At 41.7% G+C, this 16,548-nt stretch overlaps 1 protein-coding gene across 4 annotated transcripts in view; it reads left to right on the forward strand.

Moving 5' to 3' along the window:
• Nucleotides 1-16,548, forward strand: part of LOC308579137 (actin-binding protein WASF3-like) — an 81,587-nt gene that overhangs the window by 21,186 nt on the left and 43,853 nt on the right. For all 4 annotated transcript variants that reach the window (XM_081179905.1, XM_081179903.1, XM_081179902.1 and 1 more), the window contains exon 2: nucleotides 12,582-12,741. In XM_081179905.1, the coding sequence (XP_081036031.1) occupies nucleotides 12,609-12,741 (133 nt within the window). In that variant the 5' untranslated portion in view covers nucleotides 12,582-12,608. The remainder of the gene's footprint in view (nucleotides 1-12,581; nucleotides 12,742-16,548) is intronic.

A 16,548-nucleotide genomic window follows, 5' to 3' on the forward strand; every position in this document is an offset into this window, starting at 1 on the left:
CTCCATAGTTGGAGACAATAATGCTTCTGAATACCAGTTACTGGAAACCACAGAACAAGAGATGGCTCTTGTGATTGGGTCCTGTTTATAGGTTTCCTACACATTGGTCATTCTCCTTATTCTCCAGAAACTTCTTATGTCCCCAAGTTCCTTTTAAGTGGAGCTGTTGAAGCAAATCATGTGCTCTATGACTGAACTTTAACAGTGCACCCACAGGACATTTACTATTTTCAGAAACATTTTTGCTTCTGTGTGAACCATAGTAGTTCCATAGCCTTGTTCAGCTGCTTTTCCTAGGCTCTGCTAGTCTCTAGGCTAAAAGACGAGAGAGTATAATTTAGCTAAGCTGTTTCATTGCACTCTCATGATGGAATGTACTGAATGGAATCTCTCTCTTCCTCCCCTTTCTCTCATGCAGTAGCCAAAGTCTTGAACAAGATGACTGCTCATCAAAATACCATTTTGTCCTGACACAATTGGAGGGCTTGTGGGAGTGGTTGGATGCAGGGATACCAAACAAGGATGCAGGGATACCAAACAAGGATGCAGGGATACCAAACAAGTCAACATATACTACTTGTAAGAAAGGGCTTCTTCTGTAGGTCATGTTTGTGAGATTTATCAAGGAAGGGGACCTAGCTCAGTTATAGTGCATTGCATACAGAAGATCCCACATGCCTACAACTGATCTCCAGTTTTCAGCATTTGTAGAGGTAGTAATGGGGAGGAAGTACTAACACCACACATTGCAAATGTATAACTCCAAGCACTACCCATGGGTGTGTATAGGAAACACTGGGAAACACTCGTGCATATGACTGAAAGTGTTTATGTGTAGACAGAGGTGCACAAATGCACAGTGGTGGCTGGTGAACATTGGGACTGGCAGGGTGAAAGGCACAGAGCCCAACAGTATGTGGAGCTACAGCCATTGAAAGGTAGAGCCAACTAGCTGCAGCTTTGTCTCCCAATCTCCTACCTACTGTTTTCTGCAAGGACAAGACAAAGGGGTAGGAAACTGAAGGCCAGTGCTACTCCTTGGACAGTTTGCAAGTAAGAAGGCAGGCAGGTGGAGGTTGGCTGAAGGCAAACTTAGGTTGGGGACAGTGCCCCATTTGCCCAAATGATCTAGCCTCCACTACAAATACACAGAAACAGTGGTCCACATATGCATGAATGCCCTAGTGTGGACACAACCTAGATGGTCCTTTGATCTGATCTAGAAGGTTCATTCATATGTCTTATGTCCATCTGCTGTTATTCATAAGCTAGAGCATAGCCATCATGGCTAGTAGCAGTTGATAGTCTTACCGGCCATGAATTTGTCCAGTCCTCTACTGAAGCCATCCAAGTTTAATGACAAAATGCCTTTGCACACATGATTAAGTAAACCCATCAGTGATTTCATGCATTTATTTAATTAATTGTGAGACTGAATTACTTAATTGCTTCTGGAGATGCTTAATTGTCCTGGCTGCCTTAATTATACAACTTACAGTGAGAACGTTCAGTCCCTGTGGAATGTTTACTTGTTCTGCATTTCCCTAAAACACCATTTTGTGTAATAAAACTGCATGTTTAGTGTGTCTTTCAGGATATGCTCGTTTTTCCTTTTCAGAGTTTTGGACTTTCATGGTTTTAACTCTTCAGGCTGTGATTTCCAGAGGCTGGGTTCATAGCAAACACAGGTGTCACCATCCCTGTGTTTGCTGGACCTGATAGGAGCAGTATACAAAGCATCTGGGGGGCTCAAGATGGGGGAAGGCTGGTCTAGACAATGCATAGGCATGTCTTAGATGACACACTGGCATCCCAACCTCTATTTTTTAATAATAATTACATTTATATTCCACCTTTCTTCTAAGGAGCTAAAGGTGGCATGCACAGTTCTCCCTCTCCCAAATTTTATCCTTACAATTGTGTAACAGGAGCCAATGGTCCAGAAATACCAGAAAGTGTCTGGAATAGTGGTAATGCTGAAACCAGGTAAAGATTCAGAGACTCCAGAATCATTTCACACATTGGGCAGGATACTAAAATATTTACTGGTATTTTAGCTAACAGATTGGCAAATATATTACCTAGTATAATCCATACAAATCAAGCAGGTTTTGTTAAGCATAGACATATATCAGATCCCGTACAGACACAGTATATTATGGGAAACTGTCAAGGAATCCACGTGATTGCTTCGTTAGATGTTCATAAAACCTTTGATAAAATATGTTGAAGTTATTTGTATCTACTCTTCTCTAAAATTAACTTTGATGATAGTTTTATGTTCGCATTTCAACATTTATATACTAATAGCAAGGCAGTTGTTTGGGCTAATGGACAGAACTCTTCCACATTAGATGTACAAAGAGGTTCTAAGCAAAGCTGCCCTCTATCACTGCTACTTTTCATGTTAGCAATAGAACCACCTGCAAACACTCTGCAAAACAGTAATAAAATCAATTACATTAGATGTAATGGTCAATCCTATCCACTCAATTTATTTGCTGATGATATTGCCTGATTGTCTCTGATCCAGAGGTGTCATTGACGGAGGCCATTGGGGAAATAAAAGCATTTGGTAGAGTGACTGGATTGACAATTAATAAAACCAAATCAGAATTGTTGTGTTTGAATGTACCAATTGATTTACAAGATGAACTAAGAGAGAAGATAGGTTTTAAGATCTGCCCACAATAAATCAAATATCTTGGAATTAATATAACAAAAATCTGGAAGAAACTTCATAAAGCTAATTTTCTGACATTAATAAGAAATATTAAGATAGATTTCAAAAACTGGTCCAGGCTGACATTATCATGGATGGGAAGAGTGTTGTTGGTGAAAATGATGGTTCTACCAAAGTTTTTGTTTTTGTTTCAGACTATACCAATTTGTATTTTGATTGAGATATTGTAAAAACGGCAAAAGATAGTAAACTTTGTACACCAGGGTAAAAGACCCAGATTATGATTAGCTGTGATTTACCAGCAGTCTCAGAGGATGTGCGTGTGTGTTGCTTTACTTTATTTACAAAAATAGTGCAATGCTACTCATATTCAAAACGTTTTGGAATAATGTGTTGACACAAATAATAAAACATGGCTGCAAATGGTTTTTGAAAGAGTTATATAGAGCACCAAGTTTACAATTTTTAATACATAAGAAAAACAGTTTTGATCCCATAGTAAATCCATTTGCACAGGCAGATCTGAAAGAATGGAATATGTAGGCACCTAAATTAGCTCCTTCAATCTCGCCATTGCTACCTTTTGTACTGCATCTACTTTTTATATGACAGGAAAATGGCATGTTATTCAGAAATGGAGAGAGAAAGATCTTTATAAGCCAACTGATTTATTTGAAAATGGTTCAACTATATCACCTGAACAAATAATGAGACAATTTGGAGTGCAGAGTATAAATTGGCTTTATGCTAATCAAGTAGTGTATTTTATATCAAATTCTGAAGTTAAAACGCAAGCCACACGACCTTTAACATCATTTGAAAATTTGATTTTACATGCAAATGAATATACATTTTTTTAAAAAAATCCATACTCTATTAACTATTAAATGAGTTAACAATTGGAGGATGTAATTCTGTAAAACAGCAGTGGGAATTTGATTTAGAGATAGAGATTGCCGAGGTAGATTGGAATAATTTGTGGGCTAAAAAACCACTAATATCAGTATCAACTCATATATGAGAAAATACATTTAAATTATTACACCAATGGCATTTGACATCATTACACTATAGCAATATTAATAAAACAATCTCATCACTGTGCTGAAGAGAGTGCAATAGTAGAGTTACAACATATCACATGTGGTGGACGTGTGAGCATGTAAAACCCTTCTGGCAGGGGGTATTTACTAACATTAGCTGTATCACAGGTTAACGGGTAGAATGTACCCCAAGTTTGGGATTGTTAACCATTTTTAAAGAAGGGCACTTTTTACCTTTCTTATAAAGAATTAATTGCTTGTTTTAGTAGCAGCATGCCTGGCATAGAATTGGAAAAGATTGGATGGAACATCTGTGTATTGCTTGCTGGAAACAGAATGCATGGTTTATTGCTATATCAGAAAAATTAACAAAGAGATGACAAGCATTGAATAATACAAATGATGTAGAAGGTTGTGTGGAAATATGGCATCCTTTTATAATTTACTGATAACTGTGTGGAATAACAACCACTGAAATCATGGACTAGACTTTGGCAAACTTAAATATAGTGGTACCTCGGGTTAAGAACTTAATTCGTTCCAGAGGTCCGTTCTTAACCTGAAACGGTTCTTAACCTGAAGTGCGCTTTCGCTAATGAGGATTCCTGTTGCCGCTGTGCCGCTGGCGTGCAATTTCCGTTCTTATCCTGGAGCAAAGTTCTTAACCTGGAGCAATCACTTCCTGGTTAGCAGAGTTTGTAACCTGAAGCATCTGTAACCCGAAGCGTCTGTAACCCGAGGTACCACTGTAGATTGATTTGTCCTGGAGAGGAGTGGGGTAAGCTGGAATTTTGTTTTGTTTAATTTTCTTTTTGTAATGGTTGTTATATAATGGATATATAAAGGTAAATGTGGGTGTGGGTGGCGCTGTGGTCTAAACCACTGAGCCTCTTAGACTTGCCAATCGGAAGGTCGGCAGTTTGACGGGGCGAGCCATTTAGTCTTGCTGGCCACATGACCCGGAAAGCTGTCTGTGGACAAACACTGGCTCCCTTGGCCTGAAGCAAGATGAGTGCTGCAACCCCATAGTCATCTTTGACTGGACTTAACCATCCAGGGGTCCTTATCTTTTTAAAATAATGGATACACACACACACAAACAATAAAGCTGTGATGGAGGTTAGGCTGAGAGACTGTGTTCATCATTGTTGCTGCATCCTTTGCAGCATCCTCATGGCTTGGTGCCCAGTGCAAGCAAACCGGTGACACTCCCCAAAATAGACCTCTGCAGGGAGAATGACATGGAGAATGGTGTAAACTTTGGTTAATCTGCAGTTTGGAACAAGATAGAAGAGACTCTGCCTGGTGTGCAAATATCTTTTGTTTCAGTAAGGCAGCCTTCTCTAACCTAATGCCTGCCAGATATTTTAGCCTACAACTCCCATAATCCCTCACCACTGGCTGTTCTGGCTGGGACTGATGGGAGTTGTAGTCCAGAGCATCTGGAAGCCACCATGCTGATGAAGGCAGCAGTAAAATGTATTGGGAACAAGAGCCAGGAGCTATTCTACCTTGTGAAAATATAAAAGTCAGCAGTTACTCTGACTCTGTTCCTACTGCTAACCAGTACTCACAGGACCTTGGTAAAGCAGAGAGTAGAAGAAAATTGGTAGTCCTTCTCTTGTTAAAAGATTTATCAGTGATTCAGTTGTTAAAATATTTAGTGGTTTTAGGTGATGCAGAGGCTAATGGAGCCTTAATAATCACAATTTGCCCTAGCTGTAGAGTCATGTTCATCCTGTTATATTGGCTCTTTGCTCCTTCACTGTTTCTCTATCATCCCAAAGTCTAAAGAATACTCTCTGCATGGAAGAGAGCTGCAAAAATGTGTGTGTGTGTGTGTGTGTGTGTGTGTGTGTGTGTGAGAGAGAGAGAGAGAGAGAGAGAGAGAGAGAGAGAGAGAGAGAGTTAGGTTTACCGCTGTATACAGTTGTATGTACAGGAATATTTATTTAATTTATTTCATAAAATTGATACTTCACTTGATTGTAAAAAAAAAAACACCACCCTCAAAGCAGTTAACAAAAAAGATGCAACAAAAAATATCAATAAGAAAAATTAACAATAATTTAAGACTTTCAAAAAGTTAAATGTAACAATAGATTATATAACATAAAAACTTGCATCAACTTTCTAAACAGCTAGGTAGGCTTGTCGAAACAAGAATGTCTTAGGCAGGTACCTAAAAGAGTACAGTGAAGGTGCCTTGCCAGTTGTCAGTAGGCAGGAAGTTCTAAAGTGTAGGTGCTGCAACACTAAAAGAGCATTTTCTTACAAATGTGGAACAGGTATTATGTGGCACCCATAACAGTGCCAGTGCCAGCAATCAAAGCAGTTGAATGGGCATATATAGGGTCAGGCAATCTCAAAGGTAAACTGACCCCAAGATGTTAAAGACTTTATATACTAATAGCTTTTCATAATATGTCTTTGAAACATCCTCTAGGAAAATTTTGTTGGTTTTGCTAGGTATGGGGTACTCCCCCCCCCTTAGAATGTACATGTGATGATTCTTAAAATAATACTAATATTTGGCTTCTGGTTCCACTCTGCCTTAATGGAGGTATTCCCCACGACAGTGGAAGATCGTTGGTGAAGGAAAAACAAGAATGATTGAGGGTAATTATCCTTGCAAGTTCCCCCCAGGGACAGGGAGAACGGGCTTCACTTGCAGTTCATCTTGGTACGTGGCTCTCGCTCCGGCATGGAATGTGTGGGCAGGGAGGTGCTGAGTGCAAAAGCTAAAAACCCTCCAACACCGCCATTAAGAAGCAGAGGTTCTCCTGGTAAATAGAGTTTAATTGGACTAAAGTACAGGCGCATGTTAGAAAAGATGAGATCACAAACTATGGAACAAAACCAACTGCAAGGACTTTAGGGTTTGAACTTAAGACTTCATTCGGCGCAAAAGATGGAGGGGGGAGCCTACAGTTTCTTTATTTAAAGTTTTATTCTCTACACTTATGATTCGGCAACCCTCCTCTGAATGTTCAAATTATATTTGTACAAGCAAGGATGGAAGAAATTGGATTATAAATATGGAATATAGCATCAAACAGAACTATGTGTGTAAAAAGGGGGAAAGGGGAGGGTAGCTCTATTTTGCAAAAGGTATACAATTGAAACTTAGAGCTGACTTTTCCCTATCTTTTATTATTTATGGAGTGAACTGAATAATGCTAAGAGGATTTAATTTAATTGGAAGTATAATTGCTCGTATATCTTCAGTTGGAAGGAAGAATGAAAGGAGTCTGTGAACTGCCAAGGAACTGAGAAGGTTCTTTATTAAGTCATCTGCAGTTCGACAGACCGCTCTTCTTCCCAGACTGAGAGGGGAAATGGTGAAAATAGGTTATTTATTGGGACAGAGTGACTTTTGCAGCTGTTGTTAAAGTTGCAAAACAACAAAGTGGGACAGAGCGATGGAGAAATTTCTAGAACAACAGTGGGATAGCTCTTCCCAAGGCATGATGGATGACATCAACAACCGGGAGAAAGAAAGACATAACATCTTACAAGGACAGGAAGAAACACCATGGACAGAATAATTGCCACTCACAGGAAGAACAAGGATATAGTTTGAGTTCCTCACTTGTAGTTTTGTAAATCATTAAAGTGTCAACACAAATAGAAGTTATTAATATTTTAGTTGTATAAGGGATTATTATTATGCCTGGAATGTAATGGAAATTAATAAGATTTTGGAACGCAGAAATAAAGCGAATAATCAAGCCATCAAATCGAGCATGCGGGGGAGGGCACTTTATCTAAATTATATAATCCGGTATTTGAATGATTGGTATTAATAATTGTATTATAAATTGGTACTGTTATAATGAGGCTATTATTGGATTGTAATTGAAAACTAATAAAAATTATTATTACAAAATAATACTAATTTTTTAAAAAAAGTTTTTAAAATACATTGACAAAACTTCACAATGTAGGATGTATAAGAAATATATGCACTATTCTGTTTTTAAAATGTTATCATAACAAAAAATAAAATAAATATCAATTTACATTCAAAGAAAGTTCAAGTGATGGGAAGATAAATAGACTGGACTAGAATTGCAAAACTATGTGAAATTTCCCCAACCCAGTTCTAAATTGCCTTGATTTATAGTGGGAGGCTCCACCATATATTTTTGGCAAAGCTGTTAAATTATGAGCAAGTGGATGAATGGGACCTGATTAGCTCTGCCTTCAGCCGTGATGATCTTTCAATATTATTGCTTGAGATGGTTAATGGGGAGGTGGCGCACTGAATGGGAACTGCTGCAACAATTCCATTCTTCCCCAGTGGCCTTGTCCCAAGGCACTTGTACCATTCCTTCCAAGTTCACTGGGTATTGGATGAAGACCCAGTGCTGCCTTTTCATCTTGGCCATCATTTTGCTAAACCAAATTCCTTCCTTGCATTCATTCTTTTCTAGACCAGCGTTTGCAAGTTCATTTCATAACAGAATGCTGGCATTTAATTGGCAGGTGGAGTCTGTAGCTCTTCTGTTCCAGTTCCCTTAATCATGCCACTAATTCAAGTAGCTTGTGAAATGCTTTCTCGGGCTCTCCCTTACCCTCCCTATCCTTTCCATACTATCTGAGCAGCATGCCATCAGAAATTCAAAATAAATGGGTGCAGGAATGGCCAGGTCATGAAAATAGGCTTGATAAGAAATCTAGAAAAGTTTGTCCTCCAGTAATTAGACATGTTTGATCTCTAATAAGAAAGCTTAGGTATGATTTGGTATATAGCCCCCGATCACTCAGTTGACATCATCTCCAAGTAGAATGACGAAGGACGCCTGCCTGAAACTCTGGAGAGCCACTGCTAATCAGTGTAAGCCAGAGTTTTCCAAACTGTGTGTTGTGACATGTTAGTGCAGAGGTCCTCAACCTTTTTGAGTCCACAGCTCCTTTGACCAACTGCATTCTTTCTGTGGCACCCCTGTGGGACTCCCTTGCCTGCAGAGCTGGCAGCCCCTCACCCCTTTTCAAACACCCTCCCTTGTGGAGTGTTCCCTCATCTTCCTCTCCTCTCCTTGGGAGTCCTCTGGGCAGCTGCAGCTGCTGCCCCTGATCTCTGAGCTGCCTCCCTTGCCCCAAAGAGAAGTGCCTCCTCACACTGCCCCACAGGGACCTGGGATTCACCATTTGCCTGGGGAGTTTGTAGCCAGGGCTGCTGCAACAAACAGCTGTGCAAGCCTTTGGGAGACAGAGATGCAATAGGGCATCACAGGAGGGAGGGAAAGAAAGAGGGACAGAGGCCAGTGTTGCCCGTGGCACCCTTGACCATCATTCAAGGTACCCCAGGGTGCCACAGCATACTGGTTGAAAACCACTGTGTTAGTGTGTCAGCTGCAGCATGTAGGTGTGTCTCATGAACACTCCCCACAATCTTCCCAGAGCTGGAAAGGGGTTAGTTTAACCTTCGGTTTGCTAGTAAAACTGAACTACTGTGTCGTGAAATGATGCATGTCTAAAAAGTGTGTCACCAACTTAAAAAGTTTGGAAAACGCTGGTGTAGGCAGTACTGAGCTGGATGGACCACTGGTCTAACATAGAACAAGACAACTTTTTAAGTTCCTGACAGAAGATTTTGCCATAGCTCCCTAGTCAAGCATTTACTTTGCATGTAGAAGGTCTCAGGTTCAATACCCAGTGGCATCTCCAGGTAGGCTTGGAATACCACTTACCTTAAGCGGAGGGTGGCTTTGCAGGATAAGGCCTGCCCACCACCATAGCAGCCACAGAAATGGGAGATTTCCTGTTGGATGGAGACGTTCCTGGCCTTACTCTGATGGCCTTACTCTGAGCATGGGGAGCTACTGCCAGCCAGTGTATAGAATACTGAGCTAGATGGACTAGTGCTCTGACTTGGAAGCTAAGGCAGCTTCCAACTTTCCTTTTTATTTTGAGGGGGAAGGAAATACAGATTTAGATACATATTGGGGGAGAGAACACACATTTTAATAGGTATTGTAGATTTGGGATGTCAGCCTGCATGATGTCCTGAGTCACTTCCAATTATTGGGGTCATGTATCCCGTTGGGTTTAGAATTTAAAAGAGGGGGGTTGCTGGACTACTCAGTTTTCTTTGTACAGTGGTACCTCGGGTTAAGTACTTAATTCCTTAATTCCGGAGGTCCATTCTTAACTTGAAACTGTTCTTAACCTGAGGTACCACTTTAGCTAATGGGGCCTCCCGCTGCCGCTGCGCCACCACCATGCGATTTCTGTTCTCATCCTGAAGCAAAGTTCTTAACCCAAGGTACTATTTCTGGGTTAGCAGAGTCTGTAACCTGAAGCGTTTGTAACCTGAGGTACCACTGTAAGGCAGTGGCCTTTGCAGGTCACTTAAGGGTCCTCATCAGCATCTCAAAATGATGGGCTAGGTTGCAAGAGCTACAACTGGGTGATGGTGCTAACAGGTGGACCTTTCCTCCACCCCACCCACCTAGCTGCTACGTAGGAGAGCAATAGCCAAAGTAGTGTGAGTGTGCTCAGGTGGAAGCAGGCTGGAAACACAGGGACCTGCTTGCTCTGTGCTGGACCCAAAGCTTTAACTAACAGAAAAGCAGGATCTATTGGGGTGTTAATGCTGTGAGCCCCTCCACACTATGCTCAGGTTGTATATAGGTGTAAAAACCAACAACCCCATATATCCTAAAGACACCACAGTCTCTGCTGACCTTCATTGCAAGCAAACAGAATCTGGAATCCCTAAGTGTAGTGTTTAACAGTGTCTGGAACCCCTAAGTGTAGTGTTTAACAGTATTTTGAGGGTTTTTTGTTTTAAAGATTAATAGAGAAATGGAACGGAATTATGGGTAAAAAAAATAAAGGCAGGGGGAAGCCTGGGAAATAAGTTCATTAAAACTTGTTTAACACAACGTTCCCTAGTGTCTTATTGAGCCCATCAGGAAATTAAATGTCACTTGATTCTTCAGCAGTTCCTCAGATTCCTGCCAATGTGTGTAATGATGATAGCAGCTAATGCAGTGCATTCATTGCCCACAGGCTATTGCAGAATTGACAGCGCAATTTATATGCCACTCATCATCCGTTTAAGCAGCTGGGTTCTTGTTTAGTGATGGACAATAGTTCACTTCAAAATGAGCGAAAAAGTGGCAAAGATTTTGGGATTCAGCACACATTCCGGATGAAGAAATGCACACCAAATGTACTAAACAGATCCTTTTGAAGCACAATTCACAAAATGAAAAGTGTGCATCAATTCCACACTGGAGAGCCAGTGTGGTGTAGTGGTTAAGAGCGGTAGTCTTGTAATCTGGGGAACCGGGTTTGAGTCTCCGCTCCTCCACATGCAGCTGCTGGGTGACCTTGGGCCAGTCACACTTCTGTGAAGTCTCTCAGCCCCACTCACCTCACAGAGTGTTTGTTGTGGGGGAGGAAGGGAAAGGAGAATGTTAGCCGCTTTGAGACTCCTGAAGGGGAGTGAAAGGCGGGATATCAAATCCAAACTCTTCTTCTTCTTCTTCTTTGTACCTAGGGAAAGCCACAATGAGCATATCAAGGCAAATCCAGTAAAATGCAGCTGTGTCCACTCAAAGCACACACTAAATTCTTGTTGTGAGTCCAGTCTAATAGGGGTGGTGTGTGCTAAAAACAAAACAGAATTCTGAATCCAGGCACTCTTGAGTTGTCAGCCAAGAAAAATTAAATTCTGCCACCTCAATAAATGTGTGCCATGGCAACTCTGAAGAGCTCAAGTCATTCACCTTTCCCCATAACTCTGTGTGTTCTGAATATCCCAGATGGTTCTGTTAGGTGATTTATACCCACCTGCTTTCTAAATTCATAACATATATTCATTCTTTTGTGTGTACACACAGAATGTGCTGCTTATGCTCAGTTTACTTCTTCCTCAGTAATACAGTGGTACCTCGGGTTAGAGAAGCTTCAGGTTACAGACACTTCAGGTTACAGACTCTGCTAACCCAGAAATAGTACTTCGGGTTAAGAACTTTGCTTCAGGATAAGAACAGAAATCGCATGGCGGCGCAGCAGCAGCGGGAGGCCCCATTAGCTAAAGTGGTACCTCAGGTTAAGAACAGTTTCAGGTTAAGAACGGACCTCCGGAACGAATTAAGTTCTTAACTAGAGGTACCACTATATTTCTTCTGTGGCGACGCAGAAACAAGCCTAGGAAGCAAGCAGAAGTGGATTCCTGCATACAAGGCGTTCGGGAAACTTTGTAGCAGCTTTTCTGGAACATCATCCAGGCATCCCCCCCCCCCAAAAAAAAACCCCCACACACCCCCATAGTGTTTGTGGCTAAATAAATGTTGTCACAGAGAGTGGAATGCTGATGCTAGTGCTTTTGGGGGTATGGTTTTCATTTGTTATTATGCTATATACTTTTGTGTTTTTATATTATAAACCACCCTGTAATCTTCAGATAAAGGGTGGTGTAGAAATTTAATAAATAATATAGATAAAATAAAAAGAATCCCTCCTTGTTTATATATTTTGTTCTGCAAATTTTACTGTGGGTTGTTGTTGCTTTATAATTGGAGAGGGGCAAGTTGCTATTTAGGGCCCCCAAGAGTGAAAACTTTATTCAGTCATGGAATCATAGAATTTGGTGTAAGGCAACTTCCTGTGCTTCTCTGTTCTTGTCCCTTGTTTGCCTTGCCTTGCCTTGGCTTTCTTTCCTTCTCTTCTCCTCCTCAACACCAGTTTCAGAATGTCACCTCCTCTGGGAGAGACCCTGGTTTGTTTGTTTTCCATTTTGCTTATGAAATCTTTGTGAAGTGTAATGTCCATTGACACAAAAATTCTTACAAGAAAACTGAATTGGTCTCTGTAATCTCTTCTACCCTTTATCCAAGGTGAAGCCCTGCTGATTCCCTTCCAAGATGCCGTTGGTGAAGAGAAACATAGAACCTCGTCACCTCTGCCGTGGAGCCCTTCCAGATGGGGTTACCAGTGAGCTGGAATGTGTGACCAACAGCACTTTAGCCGCCATCATTAAGCAGCTGGGGAGCCTCAGTAAGTTTCTGATGAGTTTTGCATCTTAGAGAAGTTTGAGTGCTGTTCAGCTGGCAGAAAAGGGCTTTCATGGGGTTTAAACAGAGTAAGGGAACTCTAGATTCCCAGACTATCCCTGTATCTTTAACCTCTATGCTGGCTTCTCTCTATCCTTTGAGGTTTAGACTGATATGTCTTAGGTTGCATTCTGTTTACAACTTCCTCCTCCTCAGCACACTTACTCTGGATCTCAAGGCACGAGGTCATCTTGGATCTACCTCCTGAGAACTAAGGGGCAAGCATGACTTCTTTGTTTCTCCAACTAGTTACCGTAGTTAGGTCTACATAACTCTTTCCTATAAAAATTGTGCTTCCTTTAATAAGCATAAGCTTCCTTATCTTATACAAAGTGTCATTCTGAATACCTTTTAACTAATGGTGTGCTCCAAGGAAGCATTATTTTAACTAAAAACATGTGTGTCCTGTACCAGGCCTGAGGCTGCAGCCAGATATGAGTGTTTCAAAGTTCTGAAAGCAATAAGAGGGAACAATCATTGCCTGCACTGTAGGGATTGGCAAATGATAGATCGGGATCTGCTGGGAGATTCTCTGGATGATTTGCAGTAGATTGTCAAGGATTTCTGACTCTCAGTTGTTTAATAACAAAATGACTCCCTTCCTCCCCTAAATTAAATTGCTGAAATGAAAGAAGATTGAGGTATCATGAGTGTTGTTTTACATGGAAGGACTGTGAGTCTCATTTTGTTCTGATACTATTACAAATGCTGGTGTGAGAATCCTTTAATTTTGAGTCTTTTGCACCATTCTGATTAGTGGATCTAGGGGTTCTGCAAAAATATTTTTGCCGAAGACAACAGTGGGACAGAAATGAAACATGCATATTTCTTTAACTTGGGAATGAGAAAATTGCAGCCCTCTAGATGTTGTTGGACTCCAGTCCCATCAGCCCCAGCCAGCATTTCCACTGATCAGGGATCAGGGGAGTTTTCCCATCTTAAAAATCTGATGATGTGTCCGCATGACAAACTTATATTGGGTTTATGCCAGCTGAACAGTCATCACCCTGGAGAGATGCTGCCAGTCAGTGTCAACAATACCAAGCTAGGTTCAGTGGTGCTGAATAGAACCATCTCTGTGGCAGCATCCTGTTTCTGGAATGATAGTATAGTATGGGTGGAGAATCTTGTATCTTACTGGCCCCTGGGACTCTGCCCAGGCCATGTATATTTCTGAGGCTGCACCTCTCACCAGTTGTGCTTTTTTGTGTCTTCTTGAACTCTGATAATGCTTCTTGCTTGTCTGGATGGAGGGTGTGTTTGTGTGTGTGTGTGTGTGTGTGCATGTGCGTGGATGCATGCATAGAAGTATCTGACAATGTAGCCTCTCACCTGTTTCTCTGCCCGCTTTTGCCTCTGTGGCCCAGAAGCTTGCCCATAGAGGAATGTGGTCATTGGGATGAAAAAGGATTATTTGTTTTATTGCCTACGTAAGCCTGACGGAATAGAAGAGCTTTCAGCAGGCATTTAAAGGTTGGCACAGGAGGCACCTGCTGAATCTCCAGTGGCTGAGTATTTGACAGGACTGGGCCAATGACACTCAAGGCTCAGTTTCTTGCTGTTGTTAGATGAGCCTCACCAACCTGGGGAATGACCAAGGACATTCCTGCAGATGATCTTAGTGACAGAGCTGGGGCAAAAAGCGTTCAGGCGCTCCCTGAGGTACCCAGGAGTCAGGACCCAAGTTGTTCTGGGCTTTGTCAGTTAATGAAAGGACCGTCAACTTGGCTCAGTAGTAGATGGGCAGCCAGTGTAGATGTTTTAACAATGGAATCACATGTTCTCAGGCACCTGCACTGTTATAATTTTAGTGCCAAATGATCTACCTGCTTGCTCAGGCATTTTAGGCTTTTCAACAGGTGACCATCTGACCCGTCTCCTCTGTTTTTAGCTTTCTCTGTTTTTAGCTGCCTCTGCTGGTAGGTGGTGGTGTTGTTTTTCTTTTACACATCTTTTTAAAATTGTTCTTATCCATAGAAATATAAGAACATAACTAAAAATATAAAACTGGGAACTCAATCTAAAACAAAAATAAAAAGAGCCACAGGAAAAACCACACATGAATTATTTGGTGTCCACTTGGATGTCACACAGTGGATGGGGTGCGAAGCACAATGTAGGTCAGTCAGTCTGGCTATGGGCAAATGCTGAGGGCAAGTGAAGTTAGCTGAGATTGATAGCAAGGAAGGGCAATGCACATCAATAAGTAAACATTGACTTTTAAAAGGGGGCTAGACAGATTCATGGAAGATTAGCCTGCCAATGGCTGCTAGGCACAAAGACTCCATAGAAACTTCAGCCTCAAAGGCAGTATATGCCTCTAAATTATTTTATACATCATTAAATTTCTATCCCACCTTTCCTCCAATTGGTTCAAGATGATGTATATGGTCCCCTCTCCCCATTTTATCCTCACAACACCCCTGTGAGGTAGGTTAGTCTGAAAGGCAACTAGTGGGCCACAGTCACCAGTGATCTGGGGATTTGAACTCTGGTCTCCCAGACCCTTGTCTGACACTCTAACCACTAGGACACACTAGCTTAATTACCAGTTATGAGAAATAACAGTGAGAGAGGCAGGGCTAGTGTCAAAGGTCTACATGATCAAGGCAACGTCTTGAGGGTTCACACCATAAAAAGAGGACCACTGGTAGGAGCACCTAAAGCTGCTCCTTCTATTCACTATGGCAACTTGCTAGCTCGTTTTCCTACTTCTTGCTGTGGCCCAGACAGTGGTGGTGAGAATGAAGAGCTGTAGATGGCTTGATTTGATTGCTCACCTGCTTTCTGCCTGGCAAGCAAGCAGCTGGTAGCAGTGAGAAGGAAGAGGAAGAGCATCACCCCAAAACACATACCTGTTTACCAGAATTGATAAACTCCTCAACATCCAGACCTGGGAACCACTCACCCACAGTCTCCATCTTATCAGGATCCAGTCTGTTGGCACTCAGGCACTGGTTCAAAACAGTCACAGTGTCTCTTGATTCAGATGTCACAGTGAAATAGAACTCGGTTTCACAGTACTGTATACTGATGGCACCATGACCACATTCACACCATACATTTAAAACACCATGATACCACTTTAAACAGTCATGGCTTTTCCTCAAATAATCTTAGGGGTTGTAGGTGCTGAGAGTTGTTAGGAGACTCTATATTCTCCTCCCAGAGCTACAAGTTCCAGAGTGGTTTTACAATCAATTCCACAGTCTGTGGGAGGGGAATATTGGGGGCGGCAGGGGCAGTTCCTAACAAACTATAGCTCCGAGAATTATTGGGGAGAAACTATGACAGTTCAAAGTGATTTCATAGTGCTTCAAATATATAGTGTGAATGTAGCCCATGTCCCAAATCTTCTAGTGATAGTTCTTAGTGGCTTTATATAGATATTAAACAGCACCGGGTTGGGTGTGCAGTGTGGGAATGGGACAAAATAGCCATTTGCAGCATCCCACAACAACACTTCCAGGGAGTAGACACACAATTCCCCAAGACAATTCTCTGAACTCAATCCCATAAGTAGCAGGGGGCAAAGGTAAAAGGTAAAGGACCCCTGGAAGGTTAAGTCCAGTCAAAGGCGACTATGGGGTCGCGGTGCTCATCTTGCTTTCAGGCCAAGGGAGCTGGCATTTGTCCACAGACAGCTTTCCGGGTCATGTGGCCAGGATGACTAAACTGCTTCTGGCACATCGGAACACTGTGACAGAAGCCAGAGCACACAGAAACACCGTTTACCTTCCCGCTGCAGCGG

Source organism: Podarcis bocagei (genome assembly GCF_964188305.1).
Source record: "Podarcis bocagei genome assembly, chromosome: Z".
In the NCBI taxonomy this organism is placed as follows: Eukaryota; Metazoa; Chordata; class Lepidosauria; order Squamata; family Lacertidae; genus Podarcis; species Podarcis bocagei.